The 26,543-nt window shown below is 38.4% G+C and overlaps 1 protein-coding gene across 2 annotated transcripts in view; it reads left to right on the top strand.

Annotated features, from left to right (window-relative positions):
- The first annotated feature begins 200 nt into the window (after positions 1-200).
- LOC139728751 (uncharacterized) overlaps positions 201-26,543 on the top strand; it is a 30,164-nt gene continuing 3,821 nt past the window's right edge. Inside the window, exons 1-3 of one of the 2 annotated variants that reach the window (XM_071639691.1) lie at positions 201-339; positions 6,972-7,186; positions 15,193-15,384. In XM_071639691.1, coding sequence (XP_071495792.1) covers positions 201-339; positions 6,972-7,186; positions 15,193-15,384 — 546 coding nt within the window. Of the gene's footprint in view, positions 340-6,971; positions 7,187-15,192; positions 15,385-26,543 lie in introns of those variants that run through there. The other variant, XM_071639692.1, reaches the window with a different exon arrangement.

The following is a 26,543-nucleotide window of genomic DNA, read 5'->3' on the forward strand; positions in this document are numbered from 1 at the left end:
ATAAACTGGAAATTTGACTACAACTTTTCAATAAAAGATAATTTTCCTTTTGTCAGTTACATGAAATCTTGTCTTGTATTGTCATTGCTCTCTGAAAAGTTAGACTTGTGTTACAGCAGTTCTCTAGAAATTTGGTTTGTACATGCTATGACTGTTCACTGAAAAAAATGTGATTTCTGCTTTCTCTGCAGAGTCAAGCGATGCGGATCGTACGGAGCATCGGCCAGGCTTTCGAGGTGTGTCACAAGTTGAGTCTACAGCACGCCCAGGCTGCGGCCGATGGACAGGCAGACGGAGAAAGTGACAAGGTCGGTGATGAGCGTCTTGACACGAGAGAAGGTACGTTTATCTGGAGGACTTTTCAGAACCTTCCACGGAAGGAGACAACACCAATGCTATATACCTGTCCGTTACAGCATATGGCCAAATTTAGTCGAGTATAGTTGAGTAAGACCTGTCTAGCTATACTGTACGAGCTGAAATTTTCGTGGTGGTTTTATTTTCGCGAATTTTGCGAATCGCCTTTGAACCGCGAAAATAACAACACGCGAAAATAACAACGCATGAATAACTACATTCGGTTAGACCCTTGCAACCGCGAAATTAACAACCCGCGAAAATGTCCTTCAAGTAGCAATTCGCGAAAATATCTGTACGCGAAGATTTCAGCTCGTACAGTACCTTAGAGTGCTGGAGTTGATGGTGTTCAAATTTTGCTAGCTCAGAGGATTTAAAGCAGCTCCTAACCCAACTCCAATTTAGCAGAGAACCTATCTCGCAACGACTGTCAAATCAATCTATAGAATAGATACAGTGTAGGGTCAAGAAAATTCTGCAATCTCAGTTGTGGAGATGTGTGCATTGATTTTTATCAAATTATTGTTACAATCACCTTTTGATGCACATGTCTTGTCTTGCATCAGCAGGAAAAGTGTGCATGTGGTAACCATTGAAGCATCTGAACCCACTCGGCTGTGCCTCTTGGGTTTAGTAAACATTTCATAGTTACCGTATGCACACAATTCCTACTGACACACCCAGACTTGTGCATCATTTGTATTTGTTAACCCTTTGCCTCCTAGATGTGGCCATTCCCCATGTAAATGATGCATGGCACATTCACTCCATGCACGTAGAGGTTTAACATCCATGTACTGTTGCTTATTCTAAATACTGCTACGTAAATGCTCCTAGACTTTTACTGAAACAGACTTGAGTGCAATATTAGGGCAAGAACGTCTGCTTTTTCTTTGCAAGTAGTTTTCAGCATTATTCTTGAGCCATTTTCAACGCTAATGCTTTGTGATAGGCTAGCAAGCAACTTCATTAGGGTAAGTGAATGTTTGATTTGAATTTCAATGAGATATTTGTTGAGCATTTGTTAGAGTTCTGAAAAGGGCTGTCACCCTTGTTTTGTGTTCTGTAAAGGAAAGAAAAGAGGAGGGGGGGGGGAGACGTACTGTATGTACAGCGAGAAAGTACCCCTTAAGTGGATAATGTTGATATATGTGTGTTTTGGAGGCAAACTTCAACTTCAATTATGCAACATGAACCCTGGAATGCATGCAAATGGCATGTTGCACATTTACCTGGGCTGCGGAAGAGCGGATGAAAAGCGCAGAATGTCAATTTCGTTCCCAAGTATGGTAAACAACATTAGCCGTCTCAATATGGCAACATTCCAAATGTCAGGGGCATCAAATGATACCACATTGTCTGAAGCCATATTGCCTGACAAATTTCCGCTTGTTTATGCGGCGGGGGGGTCCCCACTGTTGTCGCGGCGTTAGAATTGCCTTTGTCTGCGATCGTTCCGCTCGCCAGCTCCAAGTCCGTGCATCATTTTGTTTGATTAGAAGGGTGAATTCCGGCATGTTTCCCGCTTGTGGAATGGAATTGGATTTGAATGCCTAGTTGAGAAGCAGTGAAGGTCTGCTCAATTTCATTACTCCAGGATGCTTAGAATGCAGTTCTTTTTTCTCCCCACCTCGGGAAAAAAAAAAAAAAAATCCAGATGAGACCGGGCAAATTCAAGGAAGAAAGATAATAGTTTGGAATTTATGGCATTCATGCAGTGCTTTAAGACAATCGGAATCTGAAAGTTTAACCGATAATTAACTGCATCTCATGAATATTTTGGAGAATTTCCAATCTTGCATGATCTGACTGTCAATGCCGACTATTCCGAAAATGCAAGCAACATCTAGGTTCAGTGCACTTAACCACCCGTCTTGTATGTTTTACATGAAATGTTTATTCGCTTGTCCTTCTGTAATTCATGGACATTTAGTTCAATGTTTTTTTACTTGAAAATGATGTGTATAAAGTGCTTTAACACTTGAAATCAATTCTTTGTATGATTTACAGTTTTGTTCTTTGAATTAGTTACAATGGGACAACGAAGAAAAGAAAACATAAACGAACATTCTATGAAGACAGCAGCACCAACCATGCATACTGCACATTCATATGGTGCAAAAAGTAATTCTCTATCTGTGGTATATCTACATGTAGTTTTAATTCAAGTCCTTTGATATCAAAATTATCTTTTTCTATCTTGCCTGTCCAAGATTTCACCTAATCATTTTCAACTTCATTGAATGCCAATATCATATTGTTCTTTTTCCATGACTTAAGAATGGAAAGAAATGTCACAAAATCACATGTTGAGATAGTTGTCTGTCAAGTTCAACAATATTCTTTGTTCATGATTACCTGAGAATGATTAGAAATGATTTGAGACATTTGAAGTTAACCAGTATTGAATAATAGAAATGGTTTAACTTATAATGTAAATTTAAGAGATTAAGACCCTCCGGGCATATGTTATGAATCGGAATTATGAATTAATATCTGTATTGAAGTAGCATGAGTAAGAAGAGTCTTCAATCTTGGGGCTATTAGTGAAAGTGATTCTCAAACACCTGATAAAAGTGGACAAAAAAAATGTACAGAGGAATGATTGTCATATCAGTCTCAGGCTATGAAAGATGAAGCGTTCCCATCTTTCGTTGTCTGTCAATTCTGCAATCTTATCGGCGGATAAATCCGTTGTTGCCTCATCCTGCACAACAGTGGCTCCTTGACACGAGAGCGCTCATTAATCATCGAATCAAACTCACCGCAAGGAGAGAGCCGGCCAGGTCGTTCTTGAAAACAGAAAATTTGAGGCGCGATATCGCCTTTGGGGGATGCAACGACCCTGTCTCCATCACGGAGTTTGGTAATTGCGTTAACTTGCTCCCAGGCTCACTGCGGAGGAACTTCAATGCACGAGTTAGTCACCTTCAGGACAATCAAAGGATCTTCACAAAGGAGAGAAGAATTTACCCCCTCTCCCCCCACCCTTCAACACGGGCATTTTAATTAAGAAAAAGGAAATACTCAGTAAAAACCGATACGTACATCGGACTGCATACTGCTTACGCAATAGATTTTACGTGGGTCACAAGTGACAGTGATCTTGATTTTTTTTCTGGACATATCTGTGCGCTAAATGATACAGAAAAGATATTTGGAACACAGTATTGATATATTACCATAAGTCATATATCGAAGTTTCACTTTGGAGCAATGAAGGAAAATGTGAAAAAATAACACTTGTTTTGAGACCAAATTTTCTGTTTTGGAAGCTAAGTTTTGACGTTATTTTCACAGGTGTATCCTCAATAAAACCCAAAATAACTAACATTGCAAGTTAGAGAATAGTTTCTTCTTCAATTTACTGTATAGATTTAATCATTTGATGGCTTCTGAGGTGAGATATTGCGATTGTCCTGCAACTCTTCCCCAGCGGTTTTGCGTACACAAGCTGTCTATTAATTGCACTGTATCGCTGTGCCTGAGTACTCATCGTCAAATTGCAGAAAATGTCAATCACCACCCCCCTCCCACCACTATCTTCTGGACACTATATTCCCCCAGCCACTTACTCCTGTCCCTGCCCCCCCCCCCCCCCCCCCCCCCCCCCGAAATAAAAAAAAAAGAAACTTGCCAAAAAATCGAAAATTTCTGCAATTTTTGTGTTGGTAAGGGAAGAGAGAATAGAACATAGTGACCTATGAAACTTGACACCTGAGTTGCTTTAGAAGGAAGATGGTGCCAAGGTCGGTAACAATTAGGAGTGAAAATTGAGTGTGAGATGAGAGAGGAGCGAGATCTAATTTGCCAAAATGCTCGTCAGCATTGTTCCCTATACCCCCTTAGTGAGGGAGTGATCTACCGTGCCGGTGTCGCAGCGACGGGTGAAGAGCTGTCCTAGGTCACTTCGCTATCTATGATATCGAGGCATGCAACCAGGCGTGCGAAACATGTCGATGTGCCGCCGGTGCGAGAGAATTCACACGAATCTCTCTCTCAGGGATGCATCACCGTGGATACCCGCGGAGACCCGCAGTTAGCGCTGTTTAATTGTAATTACGACACTTGATGCCAGAATGCGATACAATGGCTGAAAGATGCTAGGCCGATGATTACTGCCCTAAGTGAGGGGATGCATCATGGAGCGCTTTATAATAGCGCCCTCTATCTGTGAGGAGACATGACATTGACAGTCAGTGCTTTATGTACATAGTTCTGTGGTTCTAGGGACCTGGATGATATGCTAGGTACTGATTACCCCAACAAAATCACAACACAAGGAAATGAATCATGGTAGATATATGAATACAATCGTATATATAAATGTTTATGTATACACATACTTCATATGTTTTAAAGTACACTTTGTTCAGTTTGATCTCATTGATTTTTACTTCAGTAGATTTAACATGATAGGATTGCAAGTTCTCTAAATATTTTAATCCCAGGAATAATGTTTTCGGAAAAATATCCGTACTCTTTCATGTTAGTTTACATTAGATGCTAATCTCTAAATTTTAGATGTTGGAAGTGCTCCTTTCTGTTTGTGTTTTAAAAGAACAAAATATTTTGTATTTTCCATGCATTTCTTTGGGTGACAGTCAAAGCAAATATATATTGTGGTAAGTATTTTTTTCTTGAGTAGATCATAACCGACTTCACTGTGCTTGTACTAACTCTATTTTAAAAACTTAACATATTTGCAGATATTTTCTTTTGGTCGTTGTATGGTATGTGGGGAACATCCATAACATCTGCAGGGCCTTGGTGTAAAGACCAGCTCATGTAATATCCAATGCATTTTCATGAAGTACATTGTACATGTACTTGTATGCTCATTCTTGCGTATGTGTCTAACTGTAAGTCAGCTTAGATTTGTGCATGAGCAGATATCTGAGAAATGCAACACATTGAGACTCCAAAGTTGTAATGAGCTACATATGTCATAGATAATCCCTAAAAGGTGGGTTTCATTTTGTTGCCATGAAAGAACATTTCTAAACATTCAAAGGAGTTGAAAAGTAAGTTGGATTATGTTAGCGCATGATGTCTAGCTGTACAACTACTATAAAACCAGTAATTTTCGCATGCACAAAACTTTTGCAAATTTCTTGGTGTGCCGGGATTCGTGAAAGGGAATGCTCGCAAAAGGGAAATGCATGCTAAAGGTTTGGTTTGCACCATGCATCGGATGCCAGTGGCAACTCGCGAAAGTTTCATGCTGCTAAAAAGCCTGTTGACTCCAATTTGTGAAAGTTTCATGCCACAAATATTTCTGGTTTTACAGTATTTTGATTCAAGGGTTAAAAATGTGGGGTCACCTAACTTTGGAGTGGTATATTGATGAACTTCTCATTGCTATTCCTTCTTTTCGTTCCCTTTCTCTGACTGGAATAGTATTCAGATTTAAATAAATTTTTGCTGTGTCAGACAAGTTCTCTGGGTGACTTTTGGGTTGCTGTGTGTAACTTTTGTTCAAAGGAACCACAAGTGTGTTTGAGATTTTAATACGTTGATTGTAAACTTGTCCTTCCTTCACATACATGAACAATAAAACAAGGTCTTGTGTCCTGGCTGAATTAAGTTGGACCTTTAACATTGTGTGCAAAGGTTGTAAAAATAAACAAGTTGAGCTTAGTCTGTGGATTTAGTTTGAAAACGAGATGAACAATTATCTGTGAATAGCATACTTAGTTTGGCATTGATTTATTCCCTTTTATCACACTCTGGTATTTCCTGTAGGTTGTTAAATTGTTTGAAAGGTTGACAGAGTAAATGGTAGCGAAAAGTGGCAGTACAGATACTGGTGTTGTGTTAACAAAAATGTTTAAAAGACTGGGTTTTGAAGAAAATGGAATCGACGAGATGATTATGCAGCGTGATTAAGGAGGTGACTCTCTTTTCTGTTTTTTTCTTCTTTCTTTCTGAGGGGACCATGTGAAAAAGAATGTGTTGTCTAATCAGCTACGCATGGTATGGAACTAACGAATAATAACTCCAGCATAAAAATGAAGTTCTTTTGGTGTATTAATCAGCTTGACAGATGAATGAATGAAACCGCATTATTTCTTCAAACTAAAGTTGAGATATTTCTTTTACTAGAGCATTGATACATTGTAATACATTTGTGCAAAACTCTTAAAATGCATTATGTATTATTGTTAACGTGTTAAATCATAAACTTGTGTGACTAGAAAGGGAAGCTAGTTGGATCACTAACTTTATTGAACCTACATTTTGTAAACTCCAGTTGAAAGAAGTATGTCTGAGATACTAGCAGTGTATTTATTCTTTTAAAAGTTTTTTTTTTTTTAAATGTACACATGTTTCAGCGCATGTTGCATAATCTTATTCAGATCGTGATAGTCCAGGTAATGAAGGTGTGAAACTATGTAATCGCCAAATGAACCAGACAGATTTAGGTCAATTTTCTTTCAACAACATCTTTCCTTCATCAACAAAACCATGTTTAGTAGGCCTTAACAGATCTTTTGTGCCTCTGACTTGAAGGTACTAGCCAGAGGTAAACTGCTTTTGAGTCGGCCTTTCATCGGGTATGATTAGTTTAACCCATTTCTTCTTTTTTTCTTTAATTTTGTTAATTTCTGCAGTGAGAGCCATCGATGGAGGCAACGAGATGCAGTCGCCGCCGTTACCAAGGGGACGAGATCGAGATGAGATGGACGGCCTGTCCATCGGACCGTCCCCCATCGAAGGCAGGAGCATATCGGGCAAGAAGAAGTCGCAGCTCAACTCATCGTTTCACTCGCAAAAAGTTAGTATGAATCCCTGTTTCAGAGGGCTATCGTATACAACATCGTATTTTGTGAACATACACAAATGTAAAACTTCACGGGTACAGGCGTTGTCCACGGACCTGTCCATGTTCAGCTGCACTATGCGTGCAAGTGATTGTAACTTTTTTTTTCTTTTTTTTTGGGGGGGGGGGGGTTGTCTTTAATGTCTGTGCACTAATCTGAAATACGCATTTTACAGAAAGCAATTCAGACAACTTGTGACTGACACAAACACATGTGCAAGTGTCAGTGCCAATCATAGTATCATTATTCGCTGGTGTTGATTTTTTTTTTTCTGTGTTCCAAATTTAGTATCATTATTCGCTGGTGTTGATTTTTTTTTTTCTGTGTTCCAAATTTAGTTTTTAAAGCAGACTCGTGAAAAATCACACATTTTATGATACTTATTACTGCAGACTGCCATAGCATAGCTGCTGTGTTGCAGGCAGCAGTGAGTCAGGAAGAACTAAAATATAGTTGTACTTTGTACAGGGAAAGCGTATCCAAGGGTGTACCTTGCCCTCTAAATTTTGCTTTAATACCTACATGACGTACCGATTGTACTCCTAGGTCTTATGGAAGGGCGGGGAGGGGGGCAGGCTGCATGTTCCATGGAGCACCGGCTATTTTAAGATCAAATTTGGCACATTTTCAGGCTTTTTTTTTTCTCAGTGGAGCAGGGACATACCTCTCCAGTGTGATGAATTTGAAACAAAAGTCAAGGCATGTGAAACACCGTGCCACATTGCCCAAAAATTTCATCAGCATTTTTGTTTGTTCAGAGACGTGCTCAGTAACTTTCCAGGTTTTCATCAAAGAGATGAAGGTAAGCTGTGTGAGAGGGTAGTAAAATTGGACAAAATTTTATATTTGACTATTAAGCGACTTTGTTTCCTTTATCTATTATGCATTATCTTGTGGAGCTGACACAAAGGGTGTTCACGGACAAGTTAATCTCAGATAAAGCCAACACCCATTTACGATTGTTATGAAAATGTTATTTATTTATTTTATTTTTTGTTGCTGTAAGTTTGATGTTGTTCTGGGAAATATCACCACACTTGCTTTGAAGCACCATTTAACAACATTCTGGCAACCAGTGTATTCAAATTTATGAATAATTATTCCCTGAAGACTTTGCTAGATGCAGTCATTCCAATTCATCTGTGTCTGTGAAATATGCATTTATTTCAATATGTGGAATAAAGTTTGCATGCACTTGTCAGAGGAATGTCGGGCTAGCCACATGAATCAAAGCTTCATGTCGCTGGGAACAACTTTTGTCATAAAGATCAGCAGAAAATGTGAAAACATATCTGTGTACTGTCTGTGATATGACTGCCGGATCATTATAGATGAAATTGATCACATTTTATTCGAGAATGTTTTAACCTGTTGAAGACTAGTCCAGAGTATACTCGGGCAAGTGTCTTGGGAATGTGTGTTATAGCAATGTCAGCTCGTCTTCAATGGGTTAAAAACTTTGTCATCCTGTTGCACTTATTAGCAACAGATTTCACCCTTTTTGCATTGAACTAAAAGTGAGTTCCCATGTATTCCCATGGATGTTGGTAAGAGCATACCATAAGTGCTTGTATTCATTCCTTGTATTAAACTGTCCCTCAAAAGTTCCCTTTTCTTTTCTTTTTCGCTCGGACGGAGAAGAAAAGTATCCCTAGGCACTCCATTTCGTCCGGCTGCGAGTTCCTGCCTCATTGATTGGCGAATTGTGCAAATTGAACGTGACAGCCGCATAATGGCCCCGCGAACAGACGTCTATGCACGTGCTGAAAGAAGCACGATGATCAGGCCTGGTGGGCGTTCAGTGCACCATTGCAAACTCATGTACACATATGCACAAATTATCAAATCCGTTCCAAATGATGCTCATGGGCAAAGATTCGCCAGTTTAATTGTCTTGAAATGATATATCAGAGCACTTGCTGGGTTTGCTCTTTTTTCCTGATGGTCAAATTAATGTGTGGCAAGTTTGTATGTGGAAAACAGAAATGTTTGAGGAGCAACAAGTTTCAATGCAAGCATTCACCTATCAAGAATTTTTGCATCTGGATATTTGTCCAGAATGCATGTCTGAAAGTGATGCTGTAAAAACGTCAGTGACCCTATGGCGAGACCATAGGGGAAACTTATTTTTATCATGCTTTAGTAGTTAGATTCCATTTTTAAATGTGAATGCCCAAGTTTTGATGGAGAAATTACAAAGCTCTTTTTTTTTTTAAAGTACTAACCCCCGAGATGACTGCAATTTGCACCAGAAGCTATTGTGGGAGGTTCTGTGGTCATGTTCCAAAGAGTTGTAGGTTCAAGCCCCTACCAATGTGCTTGCCTTGTATGATGTCTGCCACACACTGCCTGTGTCCAGGATCAGATGTAGGATAATAATTGCAAAAGTATTTGGGTTTGTTTGTTTTCTGCTTTTTCCTTTTTATCATAGTCACTGCTTTCTACACTTGATGATGGATTTGTGAGCATGTGATGTTTCCTGTTATATAGTAAATCTACATCAGAAAACTGCCGAAATGGGTCGTCCATGGCCCTGATTGCAATAAAATAATCTATGCACTCTGAGAGTAGATCAATGAGAAGGAACTAGATAATGAAGGTAGTGCTCAATTTGCAAAAGCTCACATTTTATTTTAATTTCTTTTCAGATTTCATTTACCTAAAATCTTATTTGTTTCTCTGAAAACAAAATTTTTTATCCAGCACATTGACAGTTTTGTTTTACTCTTGATATTTATCCCAAAAGACCGAGACGAATTCACAGAAAGTTATGTAATCAACTGTCTGGCAAGAGAATTTGTTTTTCATCACCTTAGTGCAATGGGACATGCTTGTTTAAACTACACTTTTATGTTTTGTTCCAATGCTAGCATTATTCACTTGCTTTGTGTCACGGGGATCCTAAAAGATAAAAGAGCGGTTTATAGTTCCAAAGCCATGTGGTACATTGTAACTGTGTGTAGTCGGGATCCAAATTTATGTGGATTTTACATCCAAGACCTTCTAATACATGGTTATGAGACAATCAATTCGTTGCCAGGCAACCACTCTTGATGAGAATATTTGACGCTGGCCGCTCCAAGCCCTTGGAGTGATGTCATGATGATGTCACAATGCATGAGTTCAAATTACACCAGGCACTTTACTAATCACTGAGATGATTAAACACAGTATGCTCCTTGGTGCGTATGCAAGTGCTTCCCCGAACAGCTTTCACAAACAAAGGTATTTTTCACATGTCGTCGCTGCGGCGGCAAGACCTCGTATCTACAAAATGTCAAATGTTCAGGAGAGCAAAAAAACATGGCAGCCAAAGCACTGTATCCAATGGGATAGACATTCCTTTGACATGCTGTGGTGGCCTCATTTTTTAGGTAAGACTGCAAGGATTTGGACAGGACATCACTTAACTGATTATCTGACCATTAATCCAAAAAAGACATTTTCACCAAAATTTCAGATACAAGGTCTTGTCACCTCAGTGACAATGTGATTCTTCGGCAGCACCTGACATATGGCCAACGTTGGCTAGATAAGGAGTTAAGTACAAGTGTATATTTGTAGAGCTGGTTGGGCTATATCAAATTTTCAAATTATCACCCAGGTTAACTGTAAAGTTTGTAACAATAACCATGCTATGTGGAATCCACAAAAGTTGTTGAGAAATGTTATCAAGTTTTGAAGTACTGTATTGATAGTTAAATCTATGTGTTTACGATAGGAAATGTGTTCATGGATAGATGTAAAGAGTGCATCAAAAAAGTTAAAGCCTGCTCTCTTTGATTAAATTAATCCCGGGGATGAGACACCCAGCTGGTTGCTTGGCAACTGCACTTGACGAAAGAGTTTGACGCAGACCGCCGTGAGCCCCCCATCCGTGATGTCCCCCATCCGTGATGTCATTATGATGTAACAATGCATCATGTTAAAACTTGCACCAGGCATCCGGCCCCATGGCTGCACCAATGGAACACACTTGGTGCTCGATTGCTGACACCAGTCTATCCCCGAAATAGACTTGATGAGGAACTGTTGTACGCAATAGACCACGTCAGAGTTAGAACTTGCTAATGATTCCCCCCCCCCCAAAAAAAAAAAAAGAAAAAAAAAAAGGTAATTTCTAGGGGTGGATTAAAATGAGATGTTTGATGTTGGGGCCTGCATCGTCATTACTTTCGCAGTTAAGTTGTTCTGAAGGCATGACTTTGATATGTATTTTCTATATATACATTTTTTTTTTCAAGTAAACATGTTAGCCTTGGGGCATCTTGATTTTTTTTTCAGAGTTTTTTGAAAGAAATAAAGTGAGAATCTGTCTCTGTTTGTGTAAGAAAAAAAACCCCAAACACTTTATAGATGACAAGTTAACTCCCTCAATACCCAAGGGCAATTTGTTTGTGTATAATGTCAATGACTGTTTGGCTGATTGGCTGATTGGCTGTAGAGGGGTCAAATCAAATGTCATATCCACTAAACATGAGAGTTGAGTTGAGAGGATGGAGATGATGATATTTTTAATAATGTTTGAAATCAGACAAACAAAAATAGTTCATTCAAACCATCTCACATGAACAACATGTAACATGAGAGCTACATGTACAGTATGTACAAGTGTAGCTCTCAACTGTTCTAGAGTTTTTCATGATGCATGATGGTACCCATCAGAGCTACCAAGTCTCACGCATTCTGCGTGAGACTCAAGCATTTAGGGTCTGTCTCACGATCTCACGCATGGCTCCCATTTTTCTCACACATCGGATGAAGTCTGCAATTTGGGCCAAAAATAAGGAGCATAGCTTAAAGGATTAAAGTAATAGTTGCAATTGAAGGTATATTTCCCTTTTGTCTTTCAAAATAAGTAGAAAATAGTGAAAGTATGCACCAGATCGCATCATTAAGAGCTAATAATTAAAAAAAAGAAGAAAAGCTCCCTACCATGGGAGGGGGACACCCCCTAATTCGCGAACGCCGAGACGCCGAGTCATGAAAATCTCACTCATAAAAATATTTTGAACTTGGCATCACTGTACCCATGCATTTTAACAAAGACTTGGCCTGTACAGACTATGAATTTGAGTATTTTTGGAGCTGTTCTACTTCCAAATTTGACAAGTTTTTGAGGAAGCCATATGAAAAGATATCAAGATACATTGATGGAGGGCTTTGTAGCCACACATTCTACAATCGATTAATACACATTTGTAGTTAGATAGTCTACTATTAAAGTAGTCCAATGATACAAACACAAATGTATGGAATGATATTCACAAAGTATGCTGAATGTAGGCCTAATGTTTCAGCAACACAGTGATTTTGCATTCCCAGCCATAACAGCTGTATGTGGTAGCTATGGCAAATGCACATTTTAAAATTTCCATGGCAAACACATATTACTGTCACTTTTCAAAACACATATGCCTCCAAGCAAACACATGATTTTTTTTTTCAGGATATTGCCAACTTTACATTCTTTGACCAAGCTGATGAAGAAAGTTGACATTTTATAAAATTGCAAGGCTGGTGTTTTTATGCCTATTAAATGACAGGTGTCAGTTGCACCGAGCAAGAAGTCAACAATAACCTCCCCCCCCAAAAAAATAAAAAAAAATAAAAAAAAATAAAAAATAAATTCCCCATATAAATATCCAAGAGACTGGGTGGCTTCGTCAGGGTGATAAATTTCTTGCTGTTCGTGCCTGGAAAATTCTTTAGAATGTCTGTGGTGCCAATTGCTGACATATGTACATGTGGGTTCATGACAAACACACCCCTCTCCAGCTCGGAGGGCTATTAAGAAGTGGGGGAAATCGTTGATGGGAATTCTATGAGATGGGGGTGCATTTTGTGCAGAGGTATGTTGATTTGTTTGAGAATCTGTCGTCGCCGAGACTGTTTTGCTCCGTTTCTGCATCCCACATGTGTGCAGTCGTGTTTGTGCCGTGATCTTGGAACAGGTTTTTGCCCTATTTACCAGTTTTTTGTGGAGGCTGACTGTTGTCAGTCCAGATTCACAGGTGGTCCGCCTCTACCACTGTACTGAAAAATATCAGCTGTTTTTTCTGAATTCATGAGGAATGGCACAATCACTCTTCTGAGACTAATTTCACATTATCAAATAACCGGCTGGGAAAATTCCATCTAAAAAAAAAATAAATTTATTCATGTTATAAACCTTACACATTTTTTTTTTTTTTTTTTTTTTTTGTAAAGGGGTCTGATACTATTGCTCTTTTGAGGCTAATTTTCTTTTCTGCAGATCGCTAGCTGGGAAAATCACATTTCACTGAAGTCAATGCTCCTGCTGCCAAAACAAATACATTGTACGATGCAGTTGTACCTTAGAAATAGAATGTATCAGAATCAGCCAAGGCAAAATATGGAAGGAACCACTCAGGTGCTGTAGGGCAAATTGTGTGTACATTATATTCCAGCTTGAACAATAATGTAAGACCACAGACATTCGCAGCATGAAACTTTCAAGAATTGCCACTGGCAGTCAATGTATTTTGTAGACAGGAACTTTTATGTGCGCATTTTACTTTCGCGAATCTTGGCTGTGAACATTTTTGGTTTTACAGTACATTGTGTGCATCTCAAAACAACTCCTTTTGTCATGTTGTAAAAGTTTACATTTGCTTTTCTTGTCTCTTTTTTTTTTAAATGTTTGTGTGACAAGTTCCTGGAGTGAAAAAGGAAGTCTATTTTTGCCCAAATGCCATGTCATGATCCTGTTGGACATGCATGTTCCTAGATTATTCGCGTCTCCCATCCCATGTTTTGTTAATGGCAGCTGGGATGCATGCCCTAGAGGGAGGATTCATGCATAATGCATGAGAGTTTGAGGGAGCAAAGATGGACTGTCTCCTTCTGGTTGCCATGGTAACTCATCCCCATCATCCAGGGGTGAGGGATGTCCCTCAGATTTTCGTGTAGGGTGGCTGAATTAGGATGCTGAAATTTCTTGCTTCGTCAGACTTTCGTTTGTCAACCATACCATACGAAAATCGATGTACAGACCAGATTTAATCTGCTGTTGTCAAAATAACATACTTTACGAAACTTTTATTTCCATGGTGTATTGAGGTAAGGAGAATGAAATGAAATTGATAAATGATTAGTTTTGTGTCTGACTATATTTATTTTAATGTAACTGTAAGGGGAGCAAAATTCTGAGATGATGCATTCTGTTAATGATGTATTTGATCACCCAAACTGTTCCAGACCGGCCCTAAATGTGTAGAAATTCCATCTCCCTATAAATGTGCATGACAATTGTAGTTGTACAAAATTGTACCACCAAGAATGTTTCAAGTTGTGTACTTTTTCTTCTTTAGTCTGAATCATGTTGTCCCACATTACTTTCAAAGCATATTTTATCAGTCTTTGCCACCCTGTCATCTTTTTCAATGGTTTGACTTTCTGAAGCCACCGTCAAGTTCAAACCTTGACTAAGGATACTGACTCCCTGCATGCCTAATTGGATTTTCACTTAGCTGTACCAATTTCCTTCTAAATATGTGCCAGCATTTGTTAATTTTCTTCTGAGATTATCAGTCATTGTGTAATATTGATAAAAATTGAATGTTTCTTATGTTGCTTCCTTACACAAGTATGACATATTCAAAGACTGGGTGCCATGCTAGTGCACTACTGTTTTGAAGAGCACAAACTAACTCACAATGCAACAACTTGCCTTGAGGCAAGTCAAGGCAAGCCATGACAAATAAAACCAAGTGTGATGAAATTAATTCAAGGAAGATAAGTTTGAGTCACACCATGTCATATCAAATCATAATCAAGTCATATCAAAACATGTATCCGGGTCAGATCAAAAGAAAATCAGAGCAAAAGAGCAAAATCAAAATTGAATATAACAAAACATGTATCTATATAAATCAAATCAACATCAAAATCAGAATCAGAATCAGAATCAGAATCAAAATTGAATCATAACAAAACATGTATCTAAATCAAATCATTTCTGCTTCCTTCCTTGCTTGACTATTTGCAGGGGCTGGTCAACAACACATCCCTCTTTGGTCTGGATGAGTCTGGGATGCCATCCCTGAGTCTCTACCACCAGCGCCAGTTGCTACAGCAACAGCTCCAGCAGCAGGAGGCACAGACCCAGGTAGCCCTGGCCCAGGTCCAGCTCCTTAAGGACCAGCTGGCTGCCGAGACCACAGCCAGGCTAGAAGCTCAGGTATGTACATGTACCATACAATTGGATCTCATTCCAGTCCCAAATTGTTCTAATGCAGGCATCACACTGTCCCGAAATTGAGCAAAGATGTACACACGGTAAAAGAAATGTTCACATTTGGCTCCGATCAAACAAACATTGGGTCATTCATGCGGGCATCTTTAAATGGTTGAGGATGGGCTGATTGTCCGAGTATGCTTGGGACTCATCTTCAATGGGTTAAAGCCATCATATAACCACTGGTAGAGTTTCTTAGGCTGCTAACAAAAGATCGTACTTGCTCAGCTGTTGATCATGTTTTTAACCAAGTTCGGTCCAACTTTGTACAAAATTGAAAATTCCCATATTCGTATGACCATCTTTTGTCACTTTTGGGACAGTGTAACGCCACCTCAAAGGAACATGTGAGAGCTCAAAGCTTATAGTCAATGGTGGAGTTTTAGGGGGTCAATTAATCATGGACCAGTGGGCACATAGTCTAACCCCTTGTGTCATAGGTTTATTTTGGAAGCTGTTTGAAGGGGAAAAAGTGGAAAAAGTACAAATTAGTGCTCTGGTGGTTGGCAGATGAAGTATGTCACTTGTCAAAGGCATTTTGCTTATTTCCAATGCCCATGGTACATTGACATGGTGTTCCTTCAAGGGTTAGACTTCAAAAATGTGTTCCTTTTTTTACTATCTTTTTTTAGACAAAAAATATGGTACAGTTGTATACAATGATAGCATCATTGGTTGCCAGAGAATGTTGTCTATCGGAGAGGCAACTTCGGGCCATTGACTTTTTAAAGGGGGGTTTGAACGTCATGAAAGTCACCCTTCTCTTCCTCTGTGACTAACTGTAGAGGAAACAGTTTGGAGAATTTACAGCACTTTAACTCCCAGACATGGAACTGCAGTGCTTCACCCCAGACCTACATAAAATCCTTCTCCCTTTGGTCAATAGTCTCCTCCCATCCCCAATAATCAAGAATGATAACAAACTAACGTGTGACTGTGCTCTGTGTGCTTGCTTGATGAGGCGACTTCGTTTCGACCGTCTGTGTTCACATCCATCACGTGCGCCGAGCGGCGGACACGTGTTGCTCGTAAATAAATTTTCGCCCAGAAATTGATCCCCAGGGGCTAACTTTTACCCCCTTTAGTAGTGCAGTATATCTTGGCCTGATCTCTCTCTTTGCCTAGAAGCGATTACGGTCTATAATCCTAACCCATTGAGGACTAGCTGATTTCGCTATAACACACATTTTCCCATAGACACCTGCTCGAGCACACTACGGACTAGTTTTCAATAGCTTTAAAAAAAAAGCAAAAAAACAAAATAGAGAGCTTTGCCAGTCGTAAGCTACCTATCATGTGGGCGATGTGAATTCCCAGTTTTGCACAATTGCTTCCCCTCTGTTACCAAATTTCCTAAAAACAACAACAACAACCTCACCACTTTTGTCATGTTGCCTTTATCATGCCATGTAGATTATTTTCAAAGTTGAAAAACTTAATTAGCAAAACCTGTAAGGTACAAATCAAATATTGGAATGACAAAATTGAAGCTTTATGAAACATCCCTTTGGACATCTATTTCACACTTGAATTGTAATTGTCTACTTTTCCAAACCTTCCTGATTGTCCTTAGAAATTTACCTGCAAAAGGCAAAATAAATGAAGAAGTGTGCTCTAAACTACTTGTGGGTTTGATTGTGGAATATTACAAATACAAAATGTACATCTTAACCTTCTCGGCATCTGCAAATCTATCATTCAGATGCCTACCAAACTCTCTATTTTTTCTCACCAGAGCCAAGAAAGGTGGTAATGGCGTGGATGGGAAATTCATATCACAAACACACATCTAGTTCATGCTGTTTTATGAACCCTTTGTTGGTACACATATTGTACTGGGTAAACATAATTCTTGGTATCTCCAATACCTAGGTGCCATGCACAGAGCAGCGTTTTAGATGCATTATGGGATAGCTCAGGGGACAAACTTGCCCCGGTTTTGGCTGCATATATGCACTCAGGTCACATTCTGTCTCTATCCAGGGGTATTTTTTTGTTGAAGATTTCTTCGCTTCCATCATGTGACCAGCACATTGAAGCCTTGCAGTTGTGAACCATGACTCTAGTGACCGCAAATCAATAGAAACTTTCAACTGCTTTAAAGCTGAATTATAGCCAAGAAAAAAGGAGTAACAATGTAAAAGCAGACAAATAATTCCATTGAATTGTATTGGAACTGGGAGGCGCGTGAGACAACCAGAAGCGACAATGGCACTGAGGAATCCCACAGTGCATCTGTGACAGGGCTCTTCAGTATGCGCAGATGTTTTCTGTGCATTGGCGATACCAAGAATTAGAGAGTATGAAGTATGCTGTAGATCTTTCCCTTTGCCATGTTTTTATGGTTTTGCTACCAACTATCTACTGTAACCTTTGTGGCCTGTATGGTGAGGGATTTTGTACTGCTGAAACATGAAACACAAAACTGGATAAAACCACGGATACTGACAAATGCTCAAGTTGGATTACTGCAGCAATGTTGGGGTTTGTCTTTAGCCCACTAGCAATGTAGTCACAAGTTCATTTTGTTAAAATCCAATGGGATTTTTGTGTAAATACATGCATAAATGAACAAAATAAACAAACATATCCTCCATGATTACAGCTGGTATATATCAAAGATAAACTCATAAACTAGTAATATTGGACACCCTTCAGGAAAAGTAAAACCAGATCATAAGTAGTAAGATTATTTGTATTTCAGTGCCAAAAATGAATGGAAGAAACTTTGCATATCACTAGTTGTAACTTACTGTATGCCATTATGCAGGCAAGCCAGGCTAGAATTGATGACTGCCATATCCCATAGATATCCATGACCATTAATGAAAGGATGTATGTTTATTTGCTTTCTGACATTGATTGATTGATTGGTTAATTTTATTCTGCATTTCTTTTCATGCAAAGTCGATTGAACAAAGTTATTGAGTGATTTCTTACATTGGAAATTACTGTATACGCCGAATATTTCACGAGGTTTTTATTTTCGCGAATTTCGCGAGTAGGGTGCTATTCGCGAAATTAAAGACACGCAAAAATATTGACACTGATCCCGATGTGAATGTTACGTACACATGTACGTTTCTCTGTTCAGTACAGGACTCCACAATCGCGAATTTAACCACTCGCAAAATCGTCGAGAATTCATGATTCGCAAAACTCTAGACTCGCGAAATATATGACGTATACATTATACCAGTGTGATTAGGGTTGTTGTTGTACTACATGTAAATTGCATACAAAGGTAGTGATGTTGATACATATTTGAAGCAGTTTATAACTGCAAACATTGAAAAATGATCATTTAAAGTGGTCACAAATCTCCTACGGGTCATTTCCTGTGTTTTTTCTAATTGGTCCAGAAGGTTTTGGGGTGTGGTGTTATTAGGTTCCTGCCGAAGAAATCACTACAGTTTAATGAAATAGGTTGTTTTAGCCCGTTGAGGACGGTTTGATTTTGCTACAACACGCATTTCCCATAGACACCTGCCCGAGTATACTTGGGACTCATCCTCAATGTGTTAAAGTGAGACATAGTGCACACATGTACCCACATTCATGTAAATGAAGAAAGCGGCAGACGTAAAACATAGGTCTTGTTGTCGTATATTTTCGTTGTGATGGATTTAGGTGTGAAGAACCATTTTGATGTATCTTTCTTGAGCTCCAGAAATAAGAAAACAAATAAATCACCCCCTCCCCCTCATCTCACATTACAGAGAAAAAGGTCCAAACCACATGTACGGCTTTATGTCATGGAGTTAAAGGACAAGTTCACCTTCATTAACATAAGGATTGAGAGAATGTAGCAATATTAGTAGAACACATCATTGAAAGTTTGACGAAAATCGGACAATCCGTTCAAAAGTTATGAATTTTTGAAGTTTTTGTGCAGTAACCGCTGGATGAGAAGACTACTGCAGTGTGTGAATAACTTAGATGTCACATGCGTACAACAATGTAAGGAAAATATAAAGAGAATTTCACAAAATTTCAACTTTTGAAAAAAGTACATATTCCCCCGACTCGTTACCGACAAATGTTATGGGTAATATTATTCCCCCTGCCTTTAGAAAGAGGCAAGTCAAGTGCTCTTTTATTATGCGAAAAAAGTGAAAATATGTTGAATTTTCTTTACATTTTCTTTATACTGTTGTACGCATATGACTCACAAGCTGTAGTAGTCTCCTCATCCAGCGGTTCCAACACAAAAATTTTAAAAATTCATAACTTTTGCATCGATTGTCCAATTTTCCTCAAACTTTCACTGATGTGTTCTACTATTAATATTGCTGCATTCTCTCAATCCTTATGTTTATGAAGGTGAACTTGTCCTTTAACACACAGTACCCAATGTCTACAATCATGCAAAATGCCATGATGATAGTGACCAAATAAGAGAGGAAATCAGACCGTCCACATACAGGGCTAATAATGGTCAGTTTTGTTTTGGTTTTTAACTCTGGCTGGCATCCAGAGCTCTGGCGGTCTGACGTAAATCGCGCCGTAAATCAGTCATCGTTTTCCTCTTTACTGGCAGGAGAGGGGTTGCTCGCAAATTTGCTGCCAATTTGTGCAGATACACCATAAAACGAAGAGCAGGGCACATTGATCTGTATATAAAGTACAACGATGACTACAGTTTGAACACTGTTGCTTTATGTGGAGATGCCATCATACATGTACTTTGTATTATGACTTCCCCCTCTTTCTCCCTGTGATAGTTTTGATGTATAGCCTGGTCAAGATTCGGGAATGACCGCCGCAGGACCTTGAAATTATGCAACGTGGCGCAGTCAAAAGTCGAATTATCCTTCAAAATCATGTGTGAAATCACAGGAACTATCAAAGCAGTCAGAAACAATAATTATCTACAGGAGTACTGTACACTGTGCGTCACAATTTGTAAAAAATTCCAGTCAGTTTTCCATTACACATAAGCTCGATAGATTGATGTAATTCTAAATTATGGTTTGTAAGACGTAGTGTGTTACAATGACTGTGAATGTACAGTTGTACATCTTGTGGCAGGCTGCACGTTGTATGATAATGAAAATAATATTAATAATAATGACAGCATTGATACAAGTGCTGACAGTGTTGATGATAATGAACTTGCCTTAATTTGACTTTAATCATCATAATTGTTTTAAAAATGATTACATCGACAGTATTGATGCAAATGATAATAGTTTCAGTAACATTGTCATCCTGTTATTATTGACAGTACTCATGTTTGTGTTATGACATTACCATAAATACATTTTCCCATCATGTCACTATTAACCAATAGTACATTAGGAGTAACATTATTATTGGAGCTATTTGTATGCCCATACCCATGATTAAAAAAATATATATATGTGCATCATGAAGCATTTTCATTGCATATCCACAATATGCAATTTACTACAAGAAAACCTACTCAGTTTGAAAGAGAATGCTTAGGGACAAGAACTTAAATTGGAAGGTCATATTTTGTGCTTTCATGTGTGTTTTTGTTTCTTTGTTTGTTATTGTTTCTTTGTTTGTTTTTGTTTTTGCTTTTGTCTTTGGTTTTTGTTTTGTTTTTTGTTGTTGAAACTGTCATGCCAAACATTGGACAGGCTGAATTCCATCCCTCAGAATGGCAGGAAACATTAAAGGGAAGTGAGTCAGTGTTGTGCATGAGGACATCCAGATGGGGGCTGTGTAATGTGCTTCAAAACCATCCAATAGGAAAGAAAAAAAAAAGGAAATGACTGAAAGCCCTCGTAGCATTAAAATTCAAAAATGCTATCCTCCCAAATGATTTGCCTTATAACTTGCGCAACTTCTGAATTTTTTAGGAGTTTCATTTCCTTTATAAGTGGTTGCCTGAGAGATGCTTTATTTCCATCATAGAGATAATGGTAGACCTGTTTTTGTGAGCATTCAGTCGAAATTTTGTCCAATATTGAAGCATTTTCACTTTATTTAAACATGATTTGCTAAATCCTGTAAATCTTATGTACACATGCGCTTGCTTGGAATTTTGTAAGGGAACATTTGTCCACATTTTGTGGATTGCATCATTGAATGAGCATTTCTTAAAGAGATTTAGGAAAAACTTGAAACTTCTACTCTTCACATTCAGGAATGCTTGTTTTGCATTTAGATGAATGTGATTTGCAAGATAGTAAATTTATATTGGGATGTGTATCATAAGACATGTTAATTGATCCCTTACCCTGTTACCATGACAATACCGTTATTTCCCACAGTTTTTATTTTCTAGTCCCAGTGCCTGCTAGCAATCTGTTACTATATTTTATTCACCAATGAATTTTAAGCAAGCAGATCAGAATGGGAAGAAAAGTGTGACTTGTGATGCAGAGAAACAGAGTCATAATCCTTTTAAGCATTGAGGTCCCGTCGCAAGGATGTCCCCCAATTAGTTCTCGATGACAGATTGTGAACTTCTGAGAGTTATTTCCGAATGTGTTGCCTTTTCCATTTCCTGAGAATCTCGTCTTTGCTCCGTTTGTGCATGAGTCGTTTGTCAGCTGCTCAGATCTTTCAGGAACACATTCTACCAATGGATCAAATTGGATGTGGGATATTTTTAAGATGGGATTTCAAAACTCGATGGTAACCATTAAAAGTGAACTGTTTTGGCAAAGTTCATACTCAGTGATGATTAGGCTGTAAGAGAAAAATACTCATGAATGTGAGTCTATTTGTGGTGCTTCCAACTTAAGCAATTTCCTGTAAATTTGGGAAGGAATTATTTCTTTGTCATTGAAATATTAGATCAATCTCTGAAAAGTTTTTTTTTTCTCTTTAAAGTTAAATGAAATTTATGGAACTGATTAAGACAGTTTCAAAATTTTTTTTTTTCTATACAGTTGATTACCTTTTACTGTCTTATTTCAAGAACATAGAAACTAGCATGTAATTAGTTTGGTTGGTTTAAATTACACAAAATGATAAATCTAATTTGCTGGAAAATGAAGTACCAATTATGTATTTCTTAGTCTCAAGAGACTAAACAATGTTGAGATAAATTTGAAGAATTGTCAAGCATGTACAGTGTGTCGCCAACATATCCTACTTTAATGATAGCCTCAAATTTCAGGTTCCTAGATTTAGATGGTAATGCTGCTTGGAGGATGTCATTATCGTCATGACAACTTGCCCCTCCCCCTTTCCTTCATTGTTCTGAGTCACAATCTCCATTTGGCAAGCAAAAGTGTATTACTGTGTCCCTGGGATCCTTGGTTTATTTTTATATGAATATTAAGAATATCTGAAGGTTCTTATTTTTTTTAGTTCATTCAGCTGGTGATAAGACCTTTTTTTCTCATCTGTGAAATAGCATCGTAAAATAATTGCTTTTCAACGTTTTCTCTTGACCCTTCCCTCGTTATACTTTTTCACACAAGGCTCCTAATTGTTGATTTAGGTAGTCTGCCCATACACACCTTTGCACAAGGTTTTCAGTACTAATTAGGTTGAGAAAATTTTAGTATAAACTTATTATTATCGGACCATTTTCTATTTTTTGTCAAAATTGGATGGTACATATCAAAGCTTGTGTAGAATGCAAATTTGTTCTTTTTCTTATGAGGGATAACTGAAAATATTTGAAAGACATGATAATGAAACAGGTGTGGGTAAAACAAGTGTCTACAAAGTGCCACCAAACAGATGTAGATCATGAGCGAAGACTGCAAGTGGTTCTTTTATTTTCTTTAGAATTCAGTAGTATGCTTTCTGACTACAAAAGTGAATAGAGATAAGAAAGAAAGATGGAGGGATAGAGAGAAAGGGGGAGGGAGGGAGGGAGAAAAGGGTGGAGGAAGGAGGAAGGGATGGAGAGGGAGAGAGAGGAAGGGACGTAATAGAAGCCGTAGGAAGGAGGATTTCCTGGTATTTCTCTGTAACTTTGAAGCAAAGTCAGGATCTGTGGAGAGAGAACAGCACCATGCATTAATCAGAGCATTGGCACATTAGCTCCATCAGTGCTGCTCAGAAACAAACTTGTGGGACTACAGGGAAAGTAGGGATGGTAATTTAAAGTATTTTACCCTTGACGAAAATCTACAAGTCCATTAATCATCATGAATCTAATTCTACAAACCTGTTAAATTTCATTTACAGTCTTATGAAATACCATAAACGTTAGGTAGGATTTTCACCTTATTTTTTCTTTTGTTGTCAGTAATCAATTGTTATTGATAAGAAGGTATATCCTGTAAACTACTAGTTGCATGTGTTTGAAAAAAAGTCCTCTTTTATTTTTTGGATGAAGACAAACAGAGTACTCAAAAAAAAAAATGCTATTGCTACATTGCTATGTCTTTTTTTTTTGTGTCTTAGGGTGGGATTTCACGGAGCACGCGAACGATTTGCGAATGACGCGAATGGCAAAATCCAGCATTCGCATTTTAGTCTGCAAAAGATCGCCAAACAAACGTGAGGGTTCGGAAGCGTCGTCAATTGTTCGCGAATGTCGTTTTTACTTCGGCGATAATTTCAAAAAAGTTTGAAATTTTTTGCGAACCTTTTCCGCACACTTAGTCGGGATTTGCTCGTGAATTGTTCTGGAAAGTGTCTTTAAAGCTTCGTCATATGCGCAAGACCTTCGCAAGACACGCGCGATGTTCGCAAAATGTTTGTGAAACCCCAAACAGACTCCGAAACTTCGGAGAATGTCTCGCGTATGTTACGCGAAATCTGCGAAGTTTTTCCGATCATTTTACGACGTAATCGCGAACTGTTCGCGTACCTTTTGAGACATTCTCGCGAACGTTTAGCGCACGTTTGAGGGATGTATGCCCTGTACGTTTTCTACAAATAAAAATCGTAGTATACATCTAAACATCAAACAATTAAATATTAACAACTATAGTGACAAAAGAAATTAAAGACTAGCAAAGAGAAGGAATATTTGATATGCAAAAAAAAATCGCAGAATACACTTAAAATCAATCTTAAAGGGAAGGTAAACCCCAAGAGCAATGTGGATTGAGTGAAAGCAGCAGCATTAGTAGAACACATCAGTGAAAGTTTGAGGAAAATCGGACAATCGATGCAAAAGTTACGAATTTTTAAAGTTTTTATGTTGGAACTGCTGGATGAGGAGACTACTAGAGGTTATGACGTATGAGTGGACAACAATACCAAGAAAATATAAAGAAAATTCTGCAAAAATCCATTTTTCATGAAAATTACAAATTCCATCAACTTGATATTGACATATGTTAAGGGTAGCAATTATTCTTCCTGCTTTCTGAAAGCGGTTGGTCCATTGCTCTTTCATAATTCTAGAAAAGTGAATTTTTGTTGAATTTCCTTTATATTTTCTTTGTATTGTTGTCCACTCATACGTCATATCCTCTAGTAGTCTCCTCATCCAGCGGTTCCAACACCAAAACTTTAAAAATTCATAACTTTTGCATCGATTGTCCGATTTTCCTCAAACTTTCACTGATGTGTTCTACTAATGTTGCTGCTTTCACTCACTCCACATTGCTCTTTGGGTTTACCTTCCCTTTAAGTATGTAAATTTCATTTGAACTATAGAGATTATGTGTTGGAGGAACTGCAAAAAAAAAAAAGGAACAAATGCTTTACTAGTGGAGATACGTCCTAGGGGGAAAAAATGTAGGCAAACACACGATAGAGAAATGAGAGAAAAAGAAAGGAGAAATACAGGAAAGAAAAAAAAATAAACTCAAGAAAGCTTTTTGAGTTGATTTTTTTTCTTGCTTCCACCTCTCCTTGCTACATTTTCTCCCATGATTATTGAAAATGTTTCGTTGTTCGCATTTCCGTCGCGTGTTCTTCGTGTACGTAACATGCTGTACTTTAGCAATGATACACACGACAATCGCACATACGTCGTGGGAACTTCGCACAAATTGCGCAAGAATAGTTTTCGGCTTCATTGTCGGAAAACATTCGGAGAAAAACTTTTCCGAATGTTGGATTTTGTCATTCGCGTCCTTCGCAAATCGTTCGCATGCTCCGTGAAATCCCACCCTACGTCTCTCCAGATTTAATGAGGAGATTTGTCCTGGAATTAGACAGTGACTATTTATTAAAACACATTCTGTGTTTAAGCTCCATACAGGGTAGTTCCCCTAACACCCAATGACAACATCCCAGAAAACAACAAGTAGAATGACTTTTCCCTGGTCATTTTTAGTGAGTCAGCAAATGCGGGGGCTAGAGTTGTCCATGACACTTAATTGACAATTGGCCCAATTTCCACAATTTCCCCTTCTCCTTCTCCGGTTCCTCCCCTCTACATCTCAGAAACGTGATATTTAACACTTTTGACTAATTGTTCTCAATTCTGTGTTAAAGTGTCAAATATAGTTTTATCAACTCTTAACCATATCATACCAGTGTTTCTGTCTTTTGAATCAAAGTGAAATGGACCAAGTGAAAGAAAAAGAACTAAATAATTAATCAGAAAGTTTGCGTCATACTGGTTAGTGCGAATGAATATTGAATTTTTTGTTAAAGTTACAAAATAGATTAGACTTTGTCATTCAGAAAGTGATTCATTTTAAGGTTCTCCATTCAGAAGTTTAAATATCTCAATTATAGTGACATTCTTAAGACAATAATCGATTAAAGAGCAGAATTATCACACTTCGTTTTGGTTGGCAACCTACATTTTTGTTAGAAACTAATTGTCAACTCACTTGTAGTTGCATCTACCGGGTAAAACAGTCTCTCATAAAATATGGCTCATCATCCATGCAAAGAATACAGGAGGGATCCTTGCAGTAGCTTATCAGGAAACATTCATTAGCTTCTTGGAGTTTCTCACTCTAGTGCTGTACCATGCAGACCAGGTTATACAAAGCCAGCCAAGGAGGGTGGGGGGGGGGGGGGGGGAGGGGGAGGTAGAGATGGGGGGAAAGATGTAGGGGTAGGGGTGGGGTGGGTTGGACTTCTCAATTTTAGGGTCTCTTCTTGTCTTTATGGGGTTGGTGCTGGGGAGGGGAATTATTCTTGTTCTGAGGATCTGCACTCTTCTTTAATAGGGGCTCCCACTCCATCCCAACCTCCTATTGTATCCCCCCCCCCCAAAAAAAAGGAGGGAATTCTAATTCTTGTTGTTTTGT

Source organism: Diadema antillarum, unplaced genomic scaffold (assembly GCF_040938485.1).
Source record: "Diadema antillarum isolate AM-2024a unplaced genomic scaffold, OU_Dant_1.0 seq00000197_RagTag, whole genome shotgun sequence".
Lineage (NCBI taxonomy): Eukaryota > Metazoa > Echinodermata > Echinoidea > Diadematoida > Diadematidae > Diadema > Diadema antillarum.